We start from the raw sequence: 27,848 nt of genomic DNA on the forward strand, positions 1-27,848 counted from the left end.
TCTCAACTTCTCAAATAAGAAGTTCAGTGTTAAAAATGGCATCCAGGAGCATTAAAAATAAATTCCCATTTTCTGTGGCAAAGGCTTAAGCTCTATCTCGTCACTCCACAGGCCTCCTAAGTCTGGTATTTTTATTTCCCTCAAAATAACCTTTTCAAAAGGTACCTGCAAACTACCAAGGTGGCCTTTCTGTGGAGAGGATGCTTTTATGTTCTGCAGGGAATCACCATTAGCACACATTACAGCAGGGTTTAGACAGGCCCCTGGGAAGACCTAATGCCACGGGAAAGCCACAGAGCAAGTGTCTAATCAAGGGACATCCCGGGACTCCGAGCCGCACAGAGACCCTTGGCCAGGGGAGGGTCTGTGACTCACCGGGAAACTCTTCACTACTTTTTGATTATCACTCATGTGGATCACAAGATTTCATGTGTTCTCTTGGATACTTTGGCCAAGAACCAAGAAGAGAAAAAAAACTGACTTTTAAAAGCACATAATGTGTGTAAAATAATTCAGGTCTAAATCTGCCTGAGCTGGAGCTGCTATCACAAATTTCCACAAACTTGGTGGCTTAGGATGACAGACCTTGATTCCCTTTATATAGCAGATGAGCTCTGTGCTCGCCCCCATACAGTGCTGGCAACAAATTCTTTGGAGGTTGAGGGAACCGGGAAGGGTGGAATCACAGAGGCAGACAGAGCTCTGTGGGAAATGGAAGCAGAGTCAGGGTTTGCAAAGAGAAGGAACTTTGGGGATCATCCAACCCAGGAATAGTAAACAGTTTCCATTTATGGTCTCAACTCCCACTGATGGATTGGGAAGCAGTTTCTTGGGATGCCTGTGTTTCTGAGTCCAACTGGAAGGAGTGTTGTATCAGTTTCCTAGAGCCATTGTGACAGATGATCACAAGCGTGGTGCTTCAACACTGTAATATCCTACAGCTCTGGAGGCCAGAAGCCTGACATCACGGTGCTGGTAGCACCATGCGCCCTCTGAAGATGCTAGGGAAGACTCCATTCTTGCATCTTCAAGCCCCTGGCAGTGCTGGAACTCTCTGGTTCTGGCGACATCACTGTAGCCTGTGCCTCTGTCTTCACATGGCTCCTCCCCTTGTGCCCTTCTGTGTACATCTCCCTCTCCTTTCTCTTATAGACACCAGTCATTGGATGCACGGTCCCCCTAAATCTAGGATGGTGTCATTTCAAGATCCTTAACTAATTTAAATCTACACAAATCCTATTTCCAAATAAGGTCACATCTTGAGATTCTGGGTAGACTCAAATCAACCCAGCACATGTACTGTGATGGTTTAGCAAGGCTGATGCGGGTTCGGGGCTGGGAAGAATTCCTGCTGTCTATATGTCATCCCCATCCAGCCCAAGCCTACGGCTTTACAGATGATGGAACTGAGGCCCAGAGAATAAGAGAGTCTTGACCAGTGTCATGTAACTAGACACTGCCACAGCAGACAAGAATAAAGAAAGATGATACAGAGGTGGGGTAGGGAGTGGAGTGGGGGTAGGAAGGCATGAGATAAAACTGCTATTTTAATTTTGGGATAACTGAGAAAGGCATCTTTGCATTTGACCATTGTCCAAAGAGGGTCTAGATGGGGCAAAACATGATCTCCAGCCCATGACAGAGAAAATCTGGCAGCCTAGGAAGAATCAGTACCATTCAGAGGATCAGTTTGCAGGAGGCTGTTTGCCTTTTTTTGGCCAAAGGAATGAGAGCTCCTCTCAGTGGGCAAAAGCCTTTCCAGACTGGTCCCTGAAAGCACCGTGCGTACAGATGCCTACTGGTTGCCATGGTGAATGATGCTGATCTGAAGAAATGAATAATGTGAGCGTTGGGGGCGACAGTGGGATTACTCAGACAGTGGCGAGAGAGACATCAAGGAGAGCCCAGAGCAGAGGAGGGGAGAAGGCTCCATTCCTTCAGCTTTGGACCACTCTGTCTCTGCCTCTGCAGGCTGCGTTCTAACCAGATCCACCGTGCGCATCAGGTAAGGGACATAAATGGCTCTTCTTGGAAATGGAAATGGTTTTTCCTTTCACACTCTGCTTGGAGGAGGGCCAGGCAATGGTAATATGAATCGCTAAAAATAGGGGGAATTTAGAAACAGAAGCAGAGAAAGAAAAACAAATAAGGGAGACTGGTTTGGTCCCCAAAGCTGAGGATGCTGCTATCGTGTCTTGCCAGAAAGCTCTTAAAAATGTCTGCTGGAGAGAACTCAGTCTGCAAAGACAGCCAGCAGCAGATGTGAGGCAAACAGGAGAGAAGAGTCATGACAAAAAAACCCCTCAATTCCTGATCACGCCTGATGGATGGGTTTTATAAAGGCCATAGCTTCTGTATTATAAGTAATGAATTAAGGTCTTTTCATTGTGGTCAGAAGTGTGTTTACAGGGATGCGTGGGGTGGAATGGATGGGGGAGCTTATGAGAAAGGAGTCTGATGAAGGGAGTGCAGACAGTCTCCTTGGCAATGACCTTCCCGGAGGGATCTGAGTACACCTGTCTTGTCCCTTTCATTGCCTGTGTTTCTGGGAAGAAATTTCCAACCAGACGGGAACTATTCTCTTTTCTGAGCATTTTAGTTCACTGTCTTCCTTAGAGAAGAAAAACAAGGAATGAAAAATCACTCAATGCTCTGCATCTCTCTGCAACCCACCTCCTCTAGGAAAGTGGGCATGAAAATAGGAGGTTGGAGGGAGGCAGGGAGAAGAGAAAGCTGCTTGCGACAGAAATCAGTTTGGCTTTATATCCAATTCAGGTTAAAATCTGGCTGACGGGTTTTTACTAGGTCATTAATATCTAAAACGAAGGCTTCTGTATTTCACATGCGACAGGAAGGGCAGAGAAGAGGGCTAGGTAAGACTTGTACATGAACACACACAGGTTGAGTGAATATGGCTGTCCCTGAATTTTAGATCAGGGGAAATTCAGGGGAGGGGAAACTCTCTCTCTCAGATAGATAGCATTTAAGAGAAACTTAAAAGCTTGAAGACGGTGTTCTCTTAGCAAAGCCGTAGGCTGGGAATCTGAAGAGGGCTCTTTTGATTTGTGGAAAAACAGCAACTGGGTCTGCGTACCAGCACCTCATTTTGCAATAACGTTCTGGAAACCCAGCAGTTACGTGGCTTTGAGTCTACTTATTAGCTGACTGACCTCAGATTGCTCATCTGTACAATGGGGACCAAGCTCAGAGGGTATGAAATTTATAATGGTATGTGAGCACGCAGCATGACACATACCAGATGTCACACAGCACTCACTCACTAACTGTTGGTGGTTAGTATCATTATCAACATTCGCAGCACCAGAGATGTTAAATAGTAGCAATTATGCTGGTAATAGGAGCTGATTGTGTTGACCTACACAACTAATTTCCTGGGTGCGTTTGCCTTTGAACAAACAAAGAAATAAAATAGGAGCAGAGCGTTTGGGGAGAAACCAGCTGCCAAGGAGTGATGACGCACATCTCCTCTCTCATGGGCAACAGAGCCGGGAGGCTAACAACGCAGTGGGCAGAATGTTCTAGATGACTGAGCTCACAGCACTTGCAGCAAAAGCAGAAGTTCCAGAAGGGATATTGTAGGTGATAAAACTGTCTGACTTGGAGGTCGCAGACGGGTGGTGACTAATGCAGGGACGTTAATCGGGTTATCTGATTTCTTTTATTGTTGTTCTTTTTTTAAAGGGTTGGAAACAATGTTGTATTTAAAAGATCGGAGCCAGGGCAGCATGAGTCTGGAGGATGTGGGTGTATCTTTTTCAGGCCTGAAGGCCTCAGGCTTTGACATGAGACAAACCTAATTTGAACTTTTTGCTCTGGCATTTCTTGGCTGTACCTTAGCTGAGTAACATAACCTCTTGTTCTCTATTTCTTTGTAAAATAGGGGCAATTATTATTATCCATCTTGCATGTGCAATATATGGTGGTATGCTGATCATAAATACTTAAGTAAGGGGATGTCACTTTTCCCTTTGATTCTGGTTCTAGAATCAGGATGAACATCGAGGTGGGGAACGTTTCTTATACAGGAGCCATCATTTCCTGGTCGTCCTCGGAGCCCTGCCTGGAGGACTATTACCATATTATGTATAGGCCCAACTGGAACAGCATCTTCTCTGGCTATCTTCGCTACAGCTTCCACCACGAGGAGAAAGTGCCTCGAACGATCAGTTCTGTGGTGCTGGAACACCTCGCCCCTTCCACTCTCTACTTCCTGTGCATCAGCTGCAAGAAGGCTGCCTTCCCTTATAGGCACTACTGCACCATGTTCCATACCCTGGATAAGAGTCCACTGGCTGCTGGGAGCTCCCTGGTGGACCCCCAAATCTCCCTTTGGGTGTTGATGGCCATTCTGCTGGCCTGCTTCACAGCTGTCTTAGCTTTCATCTGCCTCCAGTTCTGGTGCATCCGTTGCCATGAGCCTCGATGGTCTTACAGAGCCGGCCACATGGAGGAAGCCAATGGCTTGGTGAGATGGCCAGAGGAGGCCCCAGCTCTCGGTCAGAGAGAGGAAGACCTGCAGGGGCTCCCCCTGGTGGAAATGCCACGCAAGAATTCCGGAGCTGATGCAGAACCAGAAGCCGATGCTGAAGACAACCAGGATGCCACAGCTGACCAGGATGCCGCCAACGAGGATGCCCCCGATGAGGGTGCCTTACTGGGAGGGGGTGGTGATCATCCTGCCTTACTGCCTCGTTTTGGGGAGTGAGAGGTAGGGAGGAGGCTGCCCGCATCACGTAGCTTAAAGCCCTCCATACAGTAGTTGTTTTGTAAAAATGTGTCTCTAGACTACCCATTTGTCTCCCCTCAAATGCCAGTGCTCTCGTGGATCACCTGCGTTAGATGACTGCCCCATGACAACGCTTCTCAAGCAGGAAAGCATTCACCACCCCCCCACCTCCATGGAACGTCAAAGGAGAAACATGGTGTCTCTTAGGAGTGTCCATCTAGGGGAACCCAGTTAGGAATTTAAAATGTTATTGTAATATTAAAACAAACATGAATATATTATGTAGAGAAAGCAAAATCTGCATGGCTTAAATAAAACACAATGCTTTGAGGAAACTTTTGAGTTGACGGTGGGCTCTCTGGGTTTTGCTTGCAGGCAGCTGAGGCAGACGTCCGTGGCCACTGCTGTTGGGGGGATTATTTTGGAAAGGTGGAGGAGCTCTGCCCTGGAGTGTCTTCCAGCTTTCAGGCAATCACATACCACCTCGTGCCCCCTCTTCATTTTGTTTAAACCACAGCTGATCTTTACTATTTATTATTAACAATATTTTTCTTTTGATTCATTTTTTAAACTCAAACTTATTTTAAAAGATGGACTTCTATGACTCCATAAATGAAAAACCATGACCCTCCTGCTATAAACAGAAGATATACAAGGATAAACATAATGAAAACAACTTAATATTAAGTTTGACTTAGATCCTATTGCCTATTAAAGCCTCTGAGCTTAAGGTCTGCTCTTTGAGCTTTGATAAAAAGGGAGATCAGAGAGCAGAAGGTATTAAAGACGTATTAGCACCAACAGAAGTCTTTCTCCTTGTTATAATTACAAGGCTGGAAAGAGATTTGAAAAGGGAGGTGTTGTTCTTGCTTTGTAATTCAGTGTTTTTCAAGGACATATCGGTGAACTACCCAAAATGCTGGCTACTGCGTCCCTTGGTTTGGGGAAGTTGCTTTGACCAGACTGGCTGTCCTGAGGAGGACACCGGCACTGTCCTGGTATCATCCCAACACCCTCTAAGCCCACCTGCAGGTCCAAGTGGTGGGAGCTCATTGGTTCGGCACACTTTCCGATCTAGGGCTCCCCAACCTTAGAGGAGTACCCTTTCTCATATATATTCAGTCAGTTCTTCTGCGTTCATCTGTGCTTACTTTTTAAAAACTGGGGTCAAAGGTGGCCATTTCTATTCCATCACGAAGAACAATGTTGCCTTAGTTGTTGGTGGTTGGCACGTTTCACCCTGTCGGTGGCATCCTCCCCTTCAAACCCGCGGGGTGAGAAATGATCTCCTACATATATCACAGTGAACACCGCCCCCGTCCCTACCACGGGTGTGGAAATTTGAGAAGGGTAGAAATGACATCTTTTTAAATCTCTGATATTCCCGCAGCATGCAGAATCTAGCCCAGTGTCTGGCCTATAGTGGGTGCTTAATAAATGTCTATTAATCCCTGGCAAAGGACTGAAGGTCTAGAACAGGGCACGATTTGGGAAGTGTAGTTAGTGTCAGGATGTGCGGTGTGAACAGAGGAGGGAAGAGACGGGAGAAGACCTGTCTCTCAGCTCTAGCTCGAGCCACCTGGGACTTCCGTCAAACTCCACCTTCCCAACTGCTTCCTTTCTGCAAATCCTTTGTCTTTATGGAACACAAAATCCCAGAATCGCAGGACGATATGGCGATGAACTGACTGAGACACAGGAGGAGATGGGTGAAGACGAGAAGGCCCGATACCTACTTCCCTGCTCGCCTCAGTGAAGCGCTCCCCAAACGTTCCCGCCCAGGTTCTAGCCCTGCCAGGTCTGCACTCATCCCCATGCTCACTAGCTGTGCACAAATAGAGATGAATATACTCACATTTGTTTCTCACTGCTGCCTCTTTATCTCTACATCTTCTTACTTTTCTGATTCAGGAAACACTTTTCTGTTTGCTTTTACTCAACTAGCCCTCTTAGAAGTAGGATGCAGCAAGACTACTCACCTTGGATCCATACAGGTAATAAGGCTGGACGTTGGCGGGTTTATCTCTTTGCGGTTCTTGAGTAAAAGGAATGGCAGTTCGAACAAAACTAGTAGAAGAAAAGAGAGGGGGAGGGAGTTAACTGGGCCCTAAGAGCATTCTTCACAGGACACAGCCTCACCAGAGCCCTTCCTGACCAGGTGCAACCACACTGTTTCTTAGGGGGGGGGTTCCCTAAAAAGACGCTAACCTCTTCTGACATGTTCCCATTCATTCCCCATACCATCTCCTTTCTATAGATGGGAAAATCGTAGTCCAGATTCCCAGGCTAGACTTTGAACTTATGGCCACTCATAAGGACATAGGGAAGAAGTGACAATTGGCTGGGTGTGAAAACGGCCTCCTCTGGGACTCTGATCCTTCCCTGTACACCGAGTTTGGCTTCTTAAGACAGGGTTCCACCAACTCTGTGAAGGCCCAGATTGGAAATATTCTCAGCTTTGCAAGCCAGATGGTCTCTGTCACCATTACTCAACTCTGCTGCTGGTAGTGTGAAAGCACCCAAAAACAATTGTAGATGAATGAGCACGGCTGAGTTCCAGTAAAACTTTATGAATTTCAAATAATTTTCACTTGTCATCAAATTAGAATTCGTCTTTGGATTTTTTCCCCAACCATACAAAAGTGTCAATAGTATTCTTTGCTGGCAGGTTGAGCAGAAACAGTTGGCAACAAGATGCGGTTTGTGGGCGGTAGTTTGCAGATCTCTGCTCAAGGGGATTAAAGTCCCAAATCTTTACAGAACTGGAAGCCTGTCTTGCTAAGTGTGTGGATTCAGGCTCATCTGCGGTTTCCTCCCAGACCCCTCTATTCATTCAGCACATACTTATTTAATACTGGCGATGAGCCAGGCTCCGAGAGTACTGAGACCTGTAAACACATACATATTTGTGTATCCTCATGGACTTGTGTGTTTTTTTAAGAGCGAGAGTGTGTGCAGACGTGTCAGTGAGGGTGGGGCAAAGGGAGACGGGGGTGGGGGTGGGGGGAGAGCATCCCAAGCAGGCTCCAGGGCCAGTGTGGAGCCAGATGCAGGGCTTGATCTCCCCACTGTGAGATAAGGACGTGAGCCGAAATGAAGAGTCGGCCACTTAACTGACTGAGCCACCCAGGCACCCCTCACATACTTGTTTTGTGTGTGAATACATCTTACCTCTTCTGTCAGGTTTTGAACCTCTGTGGAGGTAAGGGATTAGGTCTTGTCCTCACCTCAGTGCCCGACCCAGGGCTGTGTGCACCTTGTGGGAGACACGTAGCACTTCGTCACACACATGCCTGTTTTGCATGAATGCGTTCATATATGTGGATCTCCTCATAAAGGTGCCATCTGATCATAAAGCACCGTGCGGGATCCAATCTTGGCCGACAGAGTGTGCACGGCCTGGTTCCTGCTTCCTCCTGGGTCCTGCATTACCTTTCAAGGCACCATTTCCCATCCCATCTGCTCCACCCTCACCAGGCTCTCTAGGCTCCTTAGAGACTCTGTCTGGAATATTCTTCTCCTATCTTTTTGTCTTATTTATTCCTACTCATCCTTCGCATCTCGGCTTAAGCATTACTTCCTCAGAGGAGGAAGCCCCTCTTGAGGTTCCTATCACTTCCGAGACTGGATTAGGTGGTGGTATTTTCTCTCTCATGACTGGGGGCTTTTTTTTTTTTCCATCTCCAAATTAATTGTCTCTAACAGTACATTTATCACGTGATTGTTTGGATCACCTGCATCCTCCTCTAGCCTGGAGGCTCTCAGAGGCAGGAAGGTGTCTGCTTGCTCGCTGTGGCATCCTCGCCTCCAGCACAGGAGGGACTCCGTGAGAGGCCTGTTGTGGGAAGAACAGTTTTCCCTGTGCTCAGCCCACCCCAGCCCTCTTGGCCTAGGGACTCCCTTACCGGTTGGTGGACCCATTGTAGCAGTAGTTGGGGAGGAAGTCGAAGTTGAGCTCCCAGAAGACGTGCAGGGTGATGCGGCCGTAGGGGGCAGACACGTTGTGATTGGCCTCCCGGAACATGGCATCGAAGCTGTCCAGGGTCATGTGCTTACACAGCAGCCGGTGCGTGAGCCGGTTGATCTCCAGCAGCCACTCCAGCTCCTGCCAGAGAGAGCCCATGGCTGCTGAGGATGCACACATACACTTGACATGCACACCATTTTATCTTACGGGTTCCTTGTATGGGGGGGAAGAGCCTCTCAGACAACGTCCCAGCTGCTGATGTGGAGACTGGGCTCACGCGGTGACATGTGACAACATGCGCTTCTTTGGACAGACTGCCAGACTGTGCTGAGGGAAGCTGCAGGCCTCTCTGGGAAGGGGACCACAGACCATGTTCAAATCCCCTGTCTGTACCCTGCTTGGTTGGAAAGCATGCTTGCTTGCATTCCAGTTCCCATACTGGTGTGGAAAAAGTTTGCTTCCCGGTGTTGCAAGTAAACAAAAGCAAAGGTGTGACTGGCTGTGACCAGAGGCTCTCTCTCTGCCCTGCAGAAAACAATCAGGAGTTACCACTTGCTACGTACTTACAGTTAGTTCAGACCATATGAAGCTACCGGTTTTTTATTAAATACTATTGAGTATTAGTTTCATATGGTTTAATTTAATATATGCCAAACAGTATCCTAAGCACTTTGTGTGTTAACTCATTTAATGCTCAAAAAACCCTGTATGGTCACCATTATGGTTTTCTTTATGCACAGAGAAGCTGAGGTTTTGAGAAGTTAAATAACTTGACCTCAAGTCCAGGAAGTTGGGCTCCAAAGTCCATATTCTTAACCACTACATACTATAGATATTTAAAAAATAGCTGGAGGCAGAATGTCCCCTCCTTTAGGTTTCTTCTGTGTCTCTGTCACAGGGTTGGTGACATGTTGGCGAAGGGACAGCTGAAAGCTGTGGACCAAGGACCCATGTGATTGCTTGGACCGCTATCATCAGGCAGAGAGTAGGAGCAAAGTGCACAATGTGCAGACACAATAGGTCACTGTATTTGTTGGCAAGTCAAAGGAGAGTGGAACCCTTTGGGCTCACTTTAGTCCCTTGTGCTGCTATCAAAGAGATCAAAGCACAATCTTATGCAGAAAGAAGGCATCCTTTGTCGTGCTCTAGGACACTCCCATACTGCTGTGGTGAAGCCCTGTTGTGAGATGCTCCTGTTTCACAGAGGGGACAAATGAGGCTCCAAGGGCGAAGTAATTTGCCCAACGTCAAACAGGGAATATGAACATGGTTTAGTATGTGATCCCAGGTCTTCTGACCTTAAGTCACATGGGTTCGGGCCCCTACGACTGCCTGGAATAAAGAAGCAATTTGCTAAGAAAGCCCTTTGAAAAGTAACGATGGTTAAAATAAAGATGGTTTTACAATATAAAAACTCAGTGAATGCTGGCAAGGGCAGTTTACCAGAGTGTGGCTAAGAGGTGGGACAGCCAGAGGGCCAGCTTTAATGGCTGGGTTGTGGCGCTTGGGTGTCTATGGTCACAGGCTGCAGCCCCACATCAGGGAATTAATTTTATTCTCATCAGCCAAAGGCCTCCCTAATGCTGGTTGGGGTCTGGAGTGTGGTCAGGTAGAGTCCCCAGACTACGCTTAGAATCTCAGAGATTTGCCTTTCTAAAACTCAGATTCTATAGCTCTAAATTGGGGGGCACAGAACTGCATCAAAGCTTGCAAACTTAAATGGCTGCAGAGACTGGACAGCTCAGGTAAGAAAGGCTGCACTGGGGATGCCTGGGGCTGGGCTCTCTGTGGCAAAGCGCCTGTCCAGAAAAGGGTGAAACTGCCACTCAACTCCAGACAGCTGCTACCTCTTCAGAATGGGCTCAGTGACGACAGATCCTACAATCTTTCAAAAGAAGGTCAAAATCTGGATTTTATCTCTGGAATGGCAGCTGGAAGAAAGTGTCCCATCATTGTGCACCATGAAGTAAACGAAGGGCAGAAATACAGAATCTCTTCTCTGCTTCTCTTAGGGCCTAGCCAGCTGGACTACTGTTCCCATTCACTTAGAATGGGTAAAATAAAACAAAATAGAATAGAATAGAATAGAATAGAATAATAAAATAAAAGGAGTAAATAAATGCTAATGATTTTATTTCCGAGCTCACCGGGTCCCCGGGCACGCTGAGGTACTATGTTACCAGGCAGACAACTGCAAATAAAAAACCAGTGAACAATTTCTGTTCTAACGCTCTGTGACTGAAACAGTCTCACAAATGTGTGTCAGTGTTTACAAGGGAGACCAATGGGGGTTGTTCTCAACTCTGCTGACGTGGGAGCTCCTAGAAACGTAGATCTACTTCTTCTGTCAGTGCAACAGTACCAAAGTTTTCATTACGTAGTCCAAACTGTTTCGGCATCAGCCATGTTCTTCCAGCCCTTAAATCATACGAGGGCACTTGCCTCCGGGATGCAGGACGCAGTGCATCACAGCACAAAAGGTTTACAAGGCCATGTGGGCGGTTCAGGGGCCTTCTGAGAGGGTCTGAGTTTTCTATGGTCAAGCTGGTTTACCGAGAGCAAGGCAGAGTAGCAGAACCTTAACAGAAGTTGCCACAGGGCAACTTCTGTTAAGGAGTGGAAAGAGCTCTTCGGTGGGAACCAGAAAGCCTGAGTGTCAGCCATATTGGACCGCTGACCAGCTCTGTGGCCCCGGGTAGGCGAGAAGACCAGGGGTCTCAAAGTCAGATGCAACGAGGCGTGGAAGGTCATACAGAGGAATGAAGCGCACCAGTAGGGCTGGCGGCAAGCGAAAGAGAACACAGCCCGCCTGATGGGATCCTCTAGTCATTTCCAGACAATTGCTGCCATCTGGAATGGCTGGTGTGATGTTGCCAGAGCTTCTGCAGTTTTATTCAAATTCTTCCAAATGTTAAATGTTAGCTCAAAATTTCAAATGTGCTCTGTAGCCTAAACAAAACACAGCCTGCAAGCTGCCAGCCCTCCAGGTCAGCATCCGAGCTCTCTGAGAATCTATTTGCTCAGCTGTGTAGGATGAGGATGACTGGCTTGAGAAATCCCTGCCACCCTCCCGGCTTGGCATCAAGCTGCCTTCTCATCTCAGAGCAAAGTTTCTAAGGTGGAGGGAAGGCCTGAAGGGAGCACATTCCTCAGTTTGTTTCTCAGAAGAGGCAAAAGCTTCTGAGCCAAGGCCAGTGGGGGCCCCCTGACCCCACAGGAGAGAGCATCCCTGGGGTCTCCTCTTCCTGGACTTCACAGGAAGTGGCTACTCTCCTGGGGGCTGCCCTCACCTGAAAAACACCGGCTTTCACTGCTTGTTTTGATTTTTTTCTCAGCTAAAAGAACATTCAGTGCCTTTCAAGGGGTGGGAAGAGGCCATGGACACTCACCCACACCCCAAACCAGTTTTTACATGAGATAGGCTCATTCATTACTGACGATACAGATAAACAACAAAGATGAAAACCAAAATCCCACTGCTAACATCTTGGCGTAAACAAAGAATAATCTCTTCCTTCCTTCCCTCTCTTCCTCCCTCTTTCTTTTCTTCTTTCTTTCTTTCTTCTTTCTAAAATAAAATCTATTTCTTAAAATAGCCCAGAAGAACATATGCTATATTATAGTCTCTTAAACCAACTGATCCAGGGCTTAGGTGATGCCCCTTAGGCATTTAAGGGGCAAGTCCTCTTACGAAATGCTACTGAAAATTCATCCTGAGAACATTTCATTGTAGCCCAATTTCTATGCTCCCCTCTCTCTCTCTCTCTCTCTCTCTCTTTTTTTTTTTTTTACAGAAGCTATAATTTATCAAGTGCAAAGCACTATGCAAAGCTCTTTCCAGGCTGTAAAGAGTCATCCTTATAAAAACGCTATACTGTGAATTCTAATATTCCTCCATTGTGTGGATGGGGAAAGGGGCTGGTAGAAGTGAAGTTACTTGCTTAGACTGTCTAGCAAGGATGTGGCAGGGCCAGGACTGGGATCCCAGACCTTTCTGACTCTAGAGCCCTCATTTCTAGTCACTTTTTTTTTTTTACCACGTTGTCCACTTAAGAAACAAAACTTTTTTATTTTGAAATAATTTTAGACTCTCAGAAAAGTTGTGAAAAAGCAGAGCTCCTGCATATCCTTGACCCAATTTCCTCAATGTGAACATCTTACCTAATCATAATATAATTACCAAAAGAAGGAAATTAACGCTGGTCCAATTCTATTAACTAAATGACACCTCTTACTCAGACTTCACCAGATTCTTCATGAAGGTCCTTTGTTCTGTTCTAGCACTCAATTCAGAATCTCGCATTGTAGCTGTCATGTCTCCTGTGTCTTTTTCAATCACTAACATTTCCTAGTCTTGGTCTTGTATGATCTGGATGCTTTTGAAAAGTATTGTTCAGTTTTTGAAAATAATGCTATTTGATTGGAATTTATCTGATATTTTCTCATGATTGGGTTGAGAACATGCATTTCAGCAAGATTACCATAGAAGAATACATAATGGGGTAGATCAATATATTTTAATACTGGTGATGTTAATTTTTGATGCTTGGGTAAGATGGTATCTGTTGAATTTCCCCATTGTACATTTATTACTCTACCCTTTGGAGTTAATAAATATCTTGAAGAAGATAATTTGACTGTGCAAGAATCCTGCTTCTTCATTTTTTTAAATTTCCAAGTAATTTAAAAAATTATAGTAAGATATATATAATATAAAACTTACCATCTTAAGCATTTTTTAAAAATGTTTATTTATTTATTTTGAGAGACAGAATGCAGGTGGAGGGGCAGAGGGAGAGAGAGAGAGAGAGAGAGAGAGAGAGAGACAATCCCAAGCAGGCTCCACACTGCCTGTGCAGAGTTTAACACAGGGCTTGAACTCACGAACCCGTGAGATTATGACCTGGACTGAGACCAAGAGTCAGATGCCAAACAGACTGAGCCACACAGGTGCCCTCATTTTAATCTTTTTTTAGTGTATAGTTTTGTGGCATTAAGTACATTCACATTACTTTGCAACCATCAGCGCCATCCGTCTCCAGAACTTAATTTTCTTCAACAGAAACTCTGTATCCATTAAACACCAATTCCCTAGTTCCCAGGAATCACCATCGCACTTTCTATCTCTATGAATTTTACTACTTTAGGGACCTCATAATAAGAGGAATCATAAAATATTCCTCTCAAAGGTCTGCCTACTAATTTTAACATCCTTTGCTGGATTTTGTTCACAACAAGTGTCACTGAAGTGTTCTATGGTGATTGTCTATTTCTCTCATTCCTTCTACTCATCTGCTTTTGAAAGCATTAAAGACTTTCTTTGATTCACTTCAGGACTCGTCAATCAAGTTTATTCTAATTGTTGGAGAGAAAGAGTCAGCAGAGAGTGGCTCAAATTACTGCTTAATAAAAGAAAGCAGGCCTGTCCCATGCTTGAGCCTCAGGACCAACTACAGAGTATGCAGGTCCCAGTGCAAAATGGATAGTGGGAGTCTTGTTAAAAAATTATTAAGAATTTCAAGATGCCGACAGCAGAGCATTAAACCAAGCCCAGAGCCCTTCTAGGCCCTACACTACTGCACACCTGTGACACCCACACTGTTGTGCAACCTCCCCTAGCTTTTCAGAACCACTCCTACTTTCTTGGTTCTATGGAAGCCCCAAGATCAAGCAGCTGTGCCCCAGTGTTGGCCATCGCAGAGACCTCACAGCAATCAGGGTCATAAGGTGACTCTCACTCATTTTAAGTCTTTTGAGGTTTGTTTTTTGCTTCATTCAGTTGGGAAAGAGACTCACTGCTTCTCTTTAACTAGCTCAGTACTAGGTTAACAACACTTCCAGCTAGGCTTCAAGTCTAAGAAATCCCAGGCCAGAACTCCCATGGGCCCCCTGTCCCTTACCACAATGGAAGTCAGGTCCTCACTCTCAAAGCGGCTGATGGCCTGGTCCAAGGACTTATACATGGCAGCAGAGATACGCTGAGTAATGAGTCTGTTCAAGTCAATTGATCTACCCAACAACTGCATGGAAGAGACAGAGAGAAAAGTTACTGAAGGTTCTCACAGGCACATGACTGCTAAATACAGTGCACTGATAGAAAATTGGATAGAAAGCATAAAGGACATTACAGACACAGATGGGGACTCTATGCAGAAAACAGTACTGTTAAATTTCCCGAGTATGATCATTCTATTTTGGTTGTGAGACAATGTCCTCATTCTTTGAAGATACAACCTGAGGTAGTCACGAGTGAAGTGTCATCACATCTGCAACTCACTCTCAAATGGCTAAGAAGAGTATGTACATTTAAAGGAGGTCAGAGAAAACCTCTCTAATGCAGTTTTGCTGGATGGTCATGTATATTTAAACATATATATTTTTAATGTTGTTTATATATAGGCACCCTCCTACACTGTTGGTGGGAATGTAAACTGCTGCAGCCCCTCTGGAAAACAGTGTAGAGGCTCCTCAAAAAACTATCGATAGAACTCCCCTATGACCCAGCAATAGCACTGCTAGGGATTTACCCAAGGGATACAGAAGTGCTGATGCATAGGAGCACATGTACCTTAATGTTCATAGTGGCACTTTCTACAATAGCCATATCATGGAAAGAGCCTAAATGTCCATCCATTGATGAATGGATCAAGAAGATGTGGTATATATATACAATGGAGTATTACATGGCAATGAGGAAGAATGAAATCTGGCCATTTGTAGCAAAGTGGATGGACCTTGAGGGTGTCATGCTAAGCGAAGTAAGTCAGGCAGAGAAGGATAGATACCATATGTTTGCACTCATAGGTCTAACAGGAGAGACCTGGTAGGGGACCATGGGGAGAGGAAGGGGGAAGAGAGCTGGGGAGAGTGAGGGACACAGATCATGGGAGACTACTGAATACTGAAAATGAACCATGGACTGAAGGGGGATGGGGAGGGAGGGAGGGGGTGATGGTTATGGTGGGGGGCACTTGTGGGGGGAAGCACTGGGTGTTATATGGAAACCAATTTGATAATAAACTATTAAAAATGTTTATATATAAATATGTATTTTTATAAATTATATATACTATATATAGTACATATATTCGTTCACTATTTATGTACTTACTTATGTATTTTACTTACTATTTACATACTATTTATATACTACTTACTATATATGCTATATTTATAGATACATATCATATACTACTTACATATTTATATACTATTTATCGGTACTTTCTATATCTATATGTGTGTATATACATACACTTTATATATACACACACACATATAGATGCATATATACACGCACACATACATATATTCATATACTTCACTTTGCTAGGTGCCCAAGGATTATTCTTAATTATTTTATTTTTTTATGTATTTGTGAGAGGGAAAGAATAAGTATATAAAAGAAAGTGAAGCAAATGTGATAAAACATTAATAATCATGGATCTGCCTACAGAGTGAATATATATATATACATATATATATACATGTTCATAGTGTTATTCTTTCAACATTCCTATAAATTTGAAACACAGAAAGTGGAGGAAAAATATGATTCAATGAGACTGTGGGAAAAGGCTCAGGACAGGCTCTGGCATCTCACGCAATGCTGGCACCCCACATTTCGCCCTGAGGTTCTTCAGGCATCTGTCCTGTGCCTCATTTCATCACCAGACAGGGCGAGCTCCCTCAGCAAGGGCCTACCTACGTGTGCCCTCATGGGGATGAGTGTAGAAGCAGGAGAATGAAGGGCTGATTACAGGACGGAAAACAGAATTTAGGGTAATTTCCATTGGGGCACACACACGTGGGGATTATTGCAGATGCTTTGCAAACAGCAAAAAACAATTATTGAGTGCTTGCTGCATGCACTGCACTTTACTAGGTGCCCAAGGATTATTATTAACTGTTTTTTATTTAATTCTTAACTATTTTATTTATTTCAATTTCCCTTCTGGGAGATTTTCTACCAACTAAGACCCCTTATAGCCATCATATGCACATAGAAAGCCCTGTGTATTTCATGCCCTGTGGCTAATTCTGACTGCAGCAGTAACTGATAGCTGTAATTTCCTGAGAGGCTGAAGGAAAAGCACTGAGCACCTGCTGTTGACAGAAGTGAAGATGGTTCTTTTTTCGCTCATATTTCTGTTTCACTTTGATTTCTCAGAGCAGTGAAAATGTCCAGGATTTCCAGGGTTACCCTTTCCTCCTTACCAGGGGCACTTCTCAGCCATGGCCCTTCACCTCAGTCTACTCCATAAACATCGGGGCCCACATACCAAGCACACAAAGATATGGCTTAGAGGCCATTTCACGCTGCCTGGCTGACAGCAGGGCTTAGAGCTGGGTGGCTGGAGCATCCTGTGTTTTGCCTGCCGGGCTCATGTTAACATTTTAAAGCAGGGATATGTTTCTGAGCTCCTGGCAGCATTCCCTCTATATTTGCGGTCAAATGTTCACAGAAACCAACCTCACAAGAACTAACTGTAATTTCTAGCATGGGTTTGGCTGACACGCTCTATTTCAAAGCATGAAGCAGCCTGCCTTTCCGAGGCCAGCAACTGCCTGTTTCTGGGCGGCAGTCCTGATGGAAGGAAGTGAGCCACAGCCTATGACAAGAAGTCTAAGACTCTGGTGGCTCCTACACCACAGAGCTGTGCTACGGGCGGAATAAGAAGCCTTGACCTTGAACCACAGGATGCCAACGCCTCTTTGTTATTTGTAAGAGTCTGAGGCTGTGCTATGCCCATGAGCAGAAGCCCACGCGGGCAGTATGCAGGACGGAGACTGCACAGTCCTGATCTCTGATCTCCTCACTGACTTCACCGCTGCTCTCTATCCTGTCCCACCTCGGTTCTGGCTTTCTACACCATACCTGGACATGTCTCTGTTTCAGCAGCGTTTCATAGCGGTTGGATGGCGGGTATGGAATGATGACTCCATAATTCTTGCACTCGGCCCTAAAACGTTTATCCAACAGGACACTGAAGGGATAAAAATTGAATAAGGCCAGTAAACATGACAGTGAATGATTCTTCGATCACTCAGCCACATCTGTTTCAGATGGTAGGATCTGCTCATGAAGTGCTATTTTATGTACTTCAAATAGAACTCTTTTCTGCTTGAGAGCAAAGTTCAGATTTCTTTTTAGCCACAAAAGCTCAACATGAAGCAAGACTTCCAAGTTAAAGACAAGCCACACAGAAGTTGAGCCGCTTCCCTCTTATTCATTTACCAAGAGAGCAATTGAGTGCATGCTTGCCAAATCCCAGGGAACATTCTGGTACTGGGGATACAAAGTTCTGTCCTCACGAAGCTTACTTCTGGTAAAGAGACTGATAACTACATAAATAAACAGAGAAATAATTTCAGGCAAGAGAAAATACCGCATAGTATTTACTACTTATCAGGCACCCACACGCTTGTACACAGGCATTTTAAATTGCATGACAGCCTTCTGAGTTAGATGTACTATCATTATTATCTTTCACAGAATGCAGAGTAACAGTGCTCTGAAAATAACAAAACAGGATCATTTGGTATGTGGAGGTCAGAGAAAGCCTCTCTAAAGCAGTTTTGCTGGATGGACACCTAAATGCTAAAAATGGAAAGATCTGGGGATGAGTGTTTCTGGCAGAGGAAAAAAAAAAAAAAAGCTGGTCCGTAGGGATAAAGGGTGGGGCACACTGGAGACCAACGAGCAAAAATGAATTTACAAGGTTAATCTAGGGGCCAGATCACGTGGGACTACATCAGCTACAGCAAAGACGCTAGGTCTAATTTTCTAGATGTCAGTGGCAGCCTTTGAAAGGCTTTAGGTAGGAAAGTGACATACTCTAAATGTACACTGTCCAGCATAGATAGCAGCCGCCAGCTACAGGAGCCCACAGAGGACCTGCACTGTGGTGAGATGTGCTGGAAGTATAAAATACACACTAGATTTTGAAGGCTTAGGAAAAAAACAATGAAAACTATCTCTTGAATAATTTTTATATCAGGATGCCTCGGTGGCTCAGTTGGTTAAGTGTCTGACTTCGGCTCAGGTCATGGGATCTCGGTTCCTGAGTTTGAGCCCTGCATCAGGCTCTCTGCTGTTAGCACAGAGCCCGGTTCAAATTCTCTATTTCCCCCAATACCCTCCCCCCACGCTCGTGCACTTGTTATCTTTCTCTCTCGAACATATATAAAAAATATTTAGGGGCGCCTGGGTTGCTCAATCGGTTGAGCCTCTGACTTCGGCTCAGGTCAGATCTCACGTTCATGGGTTCGAGCCCCGTGTCAGGCTCTGTGCTGACAGCTAGCTCAGAGCCTGGAGTCTGCTTCCGGTTCTGTGTCTCCTTCTCTCTCTGCCCCTCCCCCTCTCATGCTCTGTCTCTCTCTGTATCAAAAATAAATAAAACATTAAAAAATTTTTTTTAAATATTTAAAAAAGTTTTTATATTGATTTTATGTTAAAATTGTATTTTAGATATACTGGATAATATAAAATATATTATTAAAATTAGGGGTGGCTGAGTGGCTCGGCTGGTTAAGTTTCCAACTTCAGCTCAGGTCATGATCTTGTGGTTTGCAGGTTCAAGCCCTACATCAGGCTCTATGCTGACCGCTGGAGCCTGGAGCCTGCTTCGGATTCTGTGTCTGCCTCTCTGCTTGTGCTCTGTCTCTCTCTGTCTCTCAAAAATAAACAGGAGCACCTAGGTTGCTCAGTCAGTTGGGTGTCCAACTTCGGCTCAGGTCATGGTCTCGCTGTTCATGAGTTTGAGTCCCGAGTCGGTCTGTGTGCTGACAGTTTATAGCCTGGAGCCTGCTTTGGATTCTGTGTCTCCCTCTCTCTCTGCACCTCCCCCACTCACACTCTCTCTCTCTCAAAAATAAATACACATTAAAAAAATTTTTTTAAATAAACATTGAAAACATTTTTTTAAATGAATTTCACTTGTTTATTTTTCCTTTTTAAAATATGGCTACTAAAAATTTAAAATTACACATGTGGCTCACATTTGTGGTTGCACCGTATTTCTAATGGACAGCACTGACTTAGATCAATCTTTCCTCCCTGTGGTTTCTTGGACTCTCCCAACTTCTCTCTATCTCCCCCAAACACCCATATTTTTAGAAGCCATTCATCTCACAGGGAATAGTATAGCTTAAGGGCAATAGTTTAGATAAGAATGTCCTAAATATACAGAAGACTCAGGGTTTGACAAGTCTGGGTTTGTGTATGCAGCATATTTGAAATGAGAATTAATTTAGAGACACGGGAAGCCCTGCTCACTGTTCTAACTGCTTCTTATTCACCCCATTCCCTTACGAAGCCTTTTGTGAAAGGCTATGTGCTTTGTGTGCTTTCCCAGAAAGTCATGCTTTGTGTATTTTCCATCAAGAGCCGCTCACTTCATTAAACGTGCATTCTGTGTTAACAGAAACTTGTGGGTTCCGTACATGAGCTCCTGTTTGAAATATACCAGAGCAACTCTGGCTGTCAAAAGCAAAATGATAGGGGTGCCTGGGTGGCTCAGTAGGGTAAGCAGCCAACTTTGGCTCAGGTCATGATGCCGTGGTCTGTGGGTTCGAGCCCCACATCAGGCTCTGTGCTGACAGTTCAGAGCCTGGAGCCTGCTTCTGATTCTGTGTCTCCCTCTCCCTTTGCCCCTCCCCTCCTCATGCTCTGTGTCTCTGTCTCTCAAAAATAAGTAAATGTTAAAAAAATTTTTTTAAAGCAAAATGACGCACATTCTTTGCATAGAAAGAAAAATAATTTATGTTGGTTAAGTAACTATTCTTGATATTATTGGTTTGTAGACTTGGGTTTCCAATAAGAAGGGAGACCTATTTTGAGGTTTTTCTTGACCAGTTCTGTTATGGATTCCTGAAAGCCAGGAATTCACGGGAGTCTAAGTCAACACATACCACCAATCAATACCAACAAGCCTCTAATACTTGACATGTATGTTACCACAACTTCCCACTGGGCTCCTATCTGGCCTATATTTATATCCCCATCCTTGCTCGCCACCAATCCATTGTCCACATTTTTATGTTTTAATAGGGCACATTCTTAAAAGTAAAAACTGAGTCAAGCCTCTGTCATACTTTTGAAACCATCTCCTGATATTCTATCCCTCCTAGGTAAACGCCTACAAGCCCCATCACCTGAGCCCTGCCTGCCTCTTCAGTTCCATCATGCAACTTGCCTCCTCTGTGGTCTGTGAATGAGGCATTTCCATGTACTAAATCACATTAGGAATTCGGCCTCAACTGTCCCATGGAGCAAGCATGTTGTCAATATGATATTTCTGCCACAGGGACATTGCACAAATAGTTCCTTTGCTTGAAATTTCCTATCCCAACCTTCACTTACTTTTACTTAATGTCTACCAACTTCAGATAAGAACTCAAATGTTACTGTCTCAGGATGGCCTTTCCAGTTCCTCACCCCAAAGACTAGTTCAGGTTTAATGGTCACAGATTCCCACGAACTTTTCCTTCACAGGGAGCATGTAACCTCCCTTGTCACTGGGCTTTCACCAGTTTTCTTTAATGTCTGTTATTCCCACTAGACTGTACGCTCTATGAGGTGGAGCACCATCTGCCTATTTTCCTTTCTCCTGTATTTTAGCACCCAGTCCAGGCCCACAGAATTGCTCCGATTTCCTTAGGTGCTAAAGAAGAAGAGAGATTCTACAACAGGAAACTCTGTCTTGTAGGTGGCAGTTTAAGAAAGCTTGCTGCTCACAGCCCTGGGACTCTCGTACCTGCCAGCCATGGCTTTGTAGTAAGCAAAGATCTGGTCCGCCAGCTTGTAGACAAACTGATCAAAGCACAGGTTCACCTGGTGAAGGGAAGCGGGAAACGTCAATGGTGTCTGTCCAGCTTTATCACAGAAGCTCCGGCGACTGAAAGGGGCAGTTGGGTGGTATTGTCTGTTGTGGGGCAAGAGGCTTTGAATGGCAATAAAAGAAGATTTTGTGGTAAAGAAGTGTGGCCCTTCCTCTCAAGGCCCTTAGTTAGACACAGAGAAGGCAAAGCCCAAAAAGCCCCGGTGGAACCGTCCCCCGCTCTGTTGCGAGGTGGCCCACCCAGGGGGAAACAAGGCAGATCTTCATATCCTGCAACTACTTCTATCAGCCAACCCATCCTCTTTCCTGCTAGACTTTCTTGTCTTTTCCTTCAATTTGACTTTCCTTGACAAATGAAGAAGTTGATGGTCACTGGAAACTAAAAAATCTTTTTTTCTTTCAAACTTTGCCTAAAAACCTTTGGCTCTTAATGAATATGGGGTCATGAGCATTTCAGGGTCTCATCACATCGGTGGTAGACTGTGATGCTCAGGTGAGAAGACGTTCATGTCAGACATGGGATCAAAACCGGACCCTCCAACAATGGCCAGAAACAGCCAAGGGTGGGACTTTAATGAGACGGGGCTGTGGTGGGCGCAGGGTGGCATGTGGCTTCAGAGGGAACAAAGCGTATTTAGGTGACACCTTCCATTCTGCCCTCCCCAAATTCTCAGCTCCCTGTGGTTAATTCTTTATCCGAAGAGCTTCCATGTCTTCTCTTACAGCCCAGATGTTAATCTGAACAAGAACCACAGAGCTGGGGGCAGCTCCGTCCTCATGTGCAGGTAACCAAGGCCTCGCCCCGGACCCTGCACTTCAAAGGTCCCCACAGGGCCTTCCTCCAGTTGAAGAACCTGTGGGGTCAAGGCGCCCCCCACCCATACCCCATGCGCCCCTTCTAGAACCAGCCTTGAGTATCTTTGCCCCCAAAGCCCAAGACCCTTTCAGGCTGTTTGGTGTTTTCCCTGGTATCACCCCTAAGGGCGGACTGCACCTTGGATGTGTGCACCCCTGGGGCCGTGGGTTAGCCACCAGGGCCGCTGTTTGAGGGCGACGGTGGCAGACAAAGCCTGGATATCTGAACACATGCACACGAGGCTCTTCCCAGGGCAGGGCAGAGCCTGGGGATGGGAACAGAAAGGTGGTAGGCTACAAGCTGGGGTCCCAATTTGTACTTCGGCCCTGGGCCCTCAAATGTTACCCAGGGCCTGGCTGTTTCTTTGCATGTATTTAAAAAAATCTCTGGGGTCCCTGGGTGGCTCAGTCAATTAAGCGTCCAACTCTTGATTTCCTCTCAGGTCACGACCTCATGGTTCATGGGATTGAATCCCACATCCGGCTCTGCGCTGACCATGTAGAGCCTGCTTCAGATTCCCTCTCTCCCTCTCTCTCTGCCCCTACCCTGCTCGTGTATGCACACACTCTCTCTCAAAATAAATAAGTAATATTTTTTAAAGTCTCACTTGGCCACAAGTCTCACTAGGCTAACCTGTTGGAGAACACAACTCTGTAAGATCTAGTCAGAAAATGGAGTTGTCAAAGCTAAAATGCAACCAATTAACTTGTCTCCGGGAATCTCTCTTCCCAAGTTCATGCTCAGGCGAACAGATCTGTGTTGGGGCCCACAGGGTTTTCAACTCCCACGGACATCAGGGGGTTGAGAAAACAAGGAGCATCTCTACTAGATTTTGTTTGAGATACATAAACCTTCAAACTAAGTTAGTGGTGATGCTAATCCTAAAAACATTCATGTCTTCCTTTTATAAAGAAGGTCTTATATTTTGATGACATTTTTACATAATAGACCCATTCTGAGTTTATACAGCACCATGCAGTTAAGCAGGGCCCAGACTATCATTCCCGTTTCCACAAGACAAAACTACATTCCAGTAGCCATCACTGCCGTTGCCCTCATCCTCCTGGTCCTTGCATATGGGGCAGGGCTGGACTTCCTCGCTCCTCTTTGAAAAGGAGGTGCAGTCATGTGACTTGTACTGACTGATGACATGTGTCACTTCTAGGTAGAAGCTTTGCGTACCAGTAACACCCCCCTTGGCATGGCAATGAGTGAATGTTCCACGTGGGTCCCAACTTGAAGACGATATGGACCAGAGCCCCCAGGCAATCCATAATGGAGAAATAAACCTTTGCTTTCAAGGTACTAAGAATTTGTGATTATTTGTTACTGGAGCATCACCTGGTTTATCCTGACCACTACAGAAATAAAGCTATTGAATGACTCTCTAACAGATAGCTTTAATGATTGAGAGGATGGTTACTTCAGTCCTAGCAGTACTAGGAAGGGACTCTGCAAGCTGTGTGACCTTGGCATAATACCTGACCAGTGTAAGTCTAAGATTTCTTGTTTGTAAAGTAGATAGTAGCACACACTTCTTTAAATGGCTACAAAGTTTATTTAAAAAGTCTCTCTCTACAGTGCTTAGCCTTGCCCCTGGCAGATGGCAAATATATAATAATTAATAGGTGGCACTGCTATTGTCATTATTATTAGCCAAATAATCCAACCATACCAGACCCAATGGAAAATTAATTTTACCCATGCCTTTCCATCATCTGCCAGTCCTTAATATATTTGAAATTAAGACCATCATCCTGGTCTGAGTCCTTTCTAATGATCATGATGTTTGCAAAGATCACTCTGCACACAGTGAATGAGATTATAACAGTGTTGCATGGTAACAGACGGTAGCTACCCTTGGGGTAAGCATAGCATGATATGCAAAGTTGGAGAATCACTATGCTGAACATCTGAAACTAATGTCACATTGGGTGTCAACTATCCTGCAATTAAGAAAAAAGTCATAAAAAGAGATTGCTCCCCAGAACAAGTCATTGCCCCCTTACAGCTATGGTCTGAATGCTTATGTTCCCCCCGAATTCTTAGGTTGAGATCCTAATCCCCAAGGTGATGGTACCAGGAATGGCCTCACTTTGGGAGGTGCGGTCATGGGATCATGGGGTGGAGCCCTCAGGAATGGGATTAGTGCTCTTATAAAAGAGACCCCAGAGAGCTCCCTCACTTTTTCCACCAGGAAGGACACCATGAGAAGTCTGTGACCCAGGAGGGCGCCCCCACCCGATGGTGCCGGATCCCTGATCTGGACTTCCTGCCTCCGCAACAGTGAGAAATACACGTCTGTTGTTTATAAGCCACGGAGTCTGTGCTATTTTGGTACAGAAGCCTGAACAGACGAAGACAGCTCACTTTGTGCCAACAGCTCCGGATTTTAAAAGTCCAGACTCTTGGAACAAGATTATAGGAACAAAAGGTGGAGCACCTGGGTGGCTTAGTCAGTTGAGCATCTGACTTCGGCTCAGGTCATGATTTCATGGATTGTGGGTTCGAGTGCCACATCGGGCTCTGTGCTGACAGCTGGGAGCCTGAAGCCTGCTTCAGAGTCTATGTCTCCCTCTCTCTCTGCCTCTCCCCCACTTGTGCTGTCTCTTTCAAAAATAAATAAATGTAAAAAAATTTTTTTAATTAAAAACAAAGATTATAGGAACAAAAGAGGAAACAGGTCACTTGCCTCAGCTTCAATTTCATCATACAGGAACTGCTTTTTAAACTTGGTCAGAGCGTAGTAGGCGCTGTCATTGTACAGGTCCAAAGGGTAGAGGACATACCTGAGGGAGGAAAACAGAGGCCAGCAGCTTACTAATCTCTCCCCAGGCAGGCTGACTGATGCGGCTTGGGACATACGAATGGTTGGGTGAGAAGATGAACAAGCTCAGGGTTAGGAGAAGAGAGCCTTCCGGCATTCTGACGTTTCCAGCCTGCTTTAGAAACGACTTACTTTACAGTCTTGCCACAGAAATCAAACTCCATGATGTAAATACTTCCAAAGCCTGAAAAACTTAGTCTGGGACCAAGAGAAATCAGATGGCAGCTAAGGATATTGGCTTCCTAATCCCCAGAGATGACTATCTTCCAAGCACTGCTGTTCTGACACTGAGCCCAGGAAGGGCAGCTGGACTAGTAGAATCCCGAACCTCTCTTCAAGGCCGAGTGAAATCTGGTGTGACTTGATCCTTGGCATGAGCGTTCTCCCCGGTGGGGCACACTGCCTAATCTGGAAAGTTCTGGAACGAACAGAGCTCACTACCATCTGAACCCGGGGACCCTCCTTGCTGACCCATTCCTGCCTCTTACTCCATCATGGAAGGTTCTTTGGTTTCCAGGATATGGTCTGTTAGAATCCAGGGCATGGACATCTCAATAGGAAACTGGATCCGCCGGCCCATGGTTAACTCCAGGAAGAATTCTCGGAACCAGAGCTGAGAGAGATCACAACACTGCTGCAGGGCTTCTGAAAGCACAGAGGAGACAGTTGTGGGTTCTACACAGGAAGCACCAAGAGATCTTTCTTCTTATTGTTTTTATTGACTTAGTTCCTATTGCTTCTATTGTTATTCTTACCACTGTACTAGTATGCTGCAGGTACTCATAAAATATGATTCGATCAATAGATCCTGCTCTCTGGTACCCAAAGGTCAATCTAACCTCTATTTAGAAAACACCATTGGTTAAGCTTCTCCGTAAGGACAGCAGTGATGTTTTAGAGCTTTGGATGACCCCAAAAATTCCATCATCCCCTACAGAGCCATTCTGAAAAGCCACACTCCGGGTGTAAAAAGTGTACTTGATACAATGTCAAGCTAGGTCCCCAGGTGCCTGCTTTTAATCTCTCCTTGTGTGCTTACACATGGTAATTCTGACTTCCATACACCTAGAAGCCTGGAAGGCTCCTAGGCTGTGCTCTAACGGAGAGGCTTGGATGGCTGGTTACGATCACTCTTCTCAGCACCAACAGATGCATTACCACTCCTGGCCCTGGACGTGCTCTCCTTCCGCCCCACCCTGTCCCACCTCACAGGCATCCTGCGACCAGGAGAACAGGGATGGGGGACACAGGGTTGGGGTACAGCCTGGATGGCACCTTTGCTAGGAGCGGCAAGACTATCAGCTCAGAGCTGCTGCTTAGAAGCTGGCCGGGTACCTGGCCACATGCAGGCGTGTTGCGGGTTTTAATCCCTTCTGCTAAGGACTTCACGACAAGTAAACCACAAATGTCTACCAGACAAATTTAGCTGGGCCAGAATAGCTGGACTGGGCCTGGCCTTTCCAAGCTCACCAGAAAGTGTGCATTTTTTTTAACCTTGGTGGCAAAATGTGTCAATTTGGGTCAATGATCACGTTTCTTTGCAACTTTTGGTCCCAAGGCCTTAGCCGGTCTGGGACCAGGGACTCCCATCCTCTCCCCACGGCGACTCACCGCTGATGTTAAGCAGGTGCGTGAAGAAGAAGGACTGTTTATGGAAGTCCTCTATGGCGAGGACGATGGGTCCATCCAGGCTGCTTCTCAGGGTCTTCTTGGAGCCACTCTTGTCTGCAATGAGTGATTCAAGCATGGTCCGCACCATGTACAGCTTGAAAGAGAAAGAAAGATGAGAAGGTCAAGGGCTGGCTCGCCACACTGGGGTACAGGTTTCTTTGTGCTGTGTTTATATTTTTGTTTTTTTTCTGCAGATGTCTGCTCTTAAAAAGCACTTAAGGAAGGACCAGTTTAGGGTTGGAGAAGTGAATTTGGAACATGTAAACCTTCAAGAGGGAGGCTGGCCGCCCCAGGGAGCAAGGCCTGCCTGGGGCCTGCGGCATCCCTGGGGAGGTGGACCTGGTAATACCAAGTCACGCAAGGCCCAGGTTTTAGCCTAGGGCATGGGCATCAGAGGAGAACTTCAGTTCACATCACTCTGGGGTCATTCTCTACTTTCCTGGTTGGCTATGGTGGTGCCAAGGGTGGCACCACGGACTTGGGTCTAAGGCCAGGCACTGCTATTGTCTTGCTGTGTGACCTTGGGCAGCAAAGTCCCACTCTGGGCCTCAGTTTTCTTATCTGTTCACATGAAGGGGTTGCATCAGATGCTTTCTCAAATCAGTCCCTTTCAGCTCTAACATTTTGAGGAACTGCGAAATAGAATATGATCAGAAGAAGCCCCCCACCCAACCACCTCAAGCTTCTGACACTTAGCTCTCTGAGTCCATGACTGAGTGACGGCGCCCTCTGGTGGTGCCAGCCGCATTGCACAGCCTACCAAAATCCTGGGCGGAAAGCGGGTGAAGATCGGTACTTACACAGGAGGTCTACTAGACAATCAACTCCCGCTTACAGAGGGCCTTAAGTGCAAAGGGTGCAAGTGCTAATCTAGATCTTTCCACATCATATGCCTTTGAATGTTAGGGCTGGAAGGGGCCTTGAGGAGCCAGGCTAGT

The 27,848-nt window shown here is 45.6% G+C and overlaps 2 protein-coding genes across 5 annotated transcripts in view; one reads left to right on the forward strand and one right to left on the reverse strand.

The window, feature by feature from the left end:
* The window catches only part of CYFIP2 (cytoplasmic FMR1 interacting protein 2), a 103,648-nt gene that overhangs the window by 49,960 nt on the left and 25,840 nt on the right, over positions 1-27,848 (reverse strand). For all 4 annotated transcript variants that reach the window (XM_029942958.1, XM_029942956.1, XM_029942957.1 and 1 more), the window contains 8 exons: positions 26,851-27,004; positions 25,728-25,884; positions 25,105-25,201; positions 21,473-21,549; positions 17,593-17,701; positions 14,615-14,734; positions 8,653-8,852; positions 6,727-6,814 (listed from right to left, as the gene is read on the reverse strand). In XM_029942958.1, coding sequence (XP_029798818.1) covers positions 6,727-6,814; positions 8,653-8,852; positions 14,615-14,734; positions 17,593-17,701; positions 21,473-21,549; positions 25,105-25,201; positions 25,728-25,884; positions 26,851-27,004 — 1,002 coding nt within the window. The remainder of the gene's footprint in view (positions 1-6,726; positions 6,815-8,652; positions 8,853-14,614; positions 14,735-17,592; positions 17,702-21,472; positions 21,550-25,104; positions 25,202-25,727; positions 25,885-26,850; positions 27,005-27,848) is intronic.
* Positions 1,757-5,094, forward strand: FNDC9 (fibronectin type III domain containing 9). The gene is made up of 2 exons (XM_029942959.1): positions 1,757-2,005; positions 4,006-5,094. The coding sequence occupies exon 2, from the start codon at positions 4,013-4,015 to the stop codon at positions 4,724-4,726; it is 714 nt and encodes a 237-aa protein (XP_029798819.1). The 5' UTR covers positions 1,757-2,005; positions 4,006-4,012; the 3' UTR covers positions 4,727-5,094.

Source organism: Suricata suricatta, chromosome 6 (genome assembly GCF_006229205.1).
Source record: "Suricata suricatta isolate VVHF042 chromosome 6, meerkat_22Aug2017_6uvM2_HiC, whole genome shotgun sequence".
NCBI classification, from domain to species: domain Eukaryota; kingdom Metazoa; phylum Chordata; class Mammalia; order Carnivora; family Herpestidae; genus Suricata; species Suricata suricatta.

Coding starts and splice junctions, on each gene's coding strand:
- FNDC9 (XM_029942959.1), top strand. CDS start 4,013: ATGAACATCGAGGTGGGGAACGTTTCTTATACAGGAGCCATCATTTCC.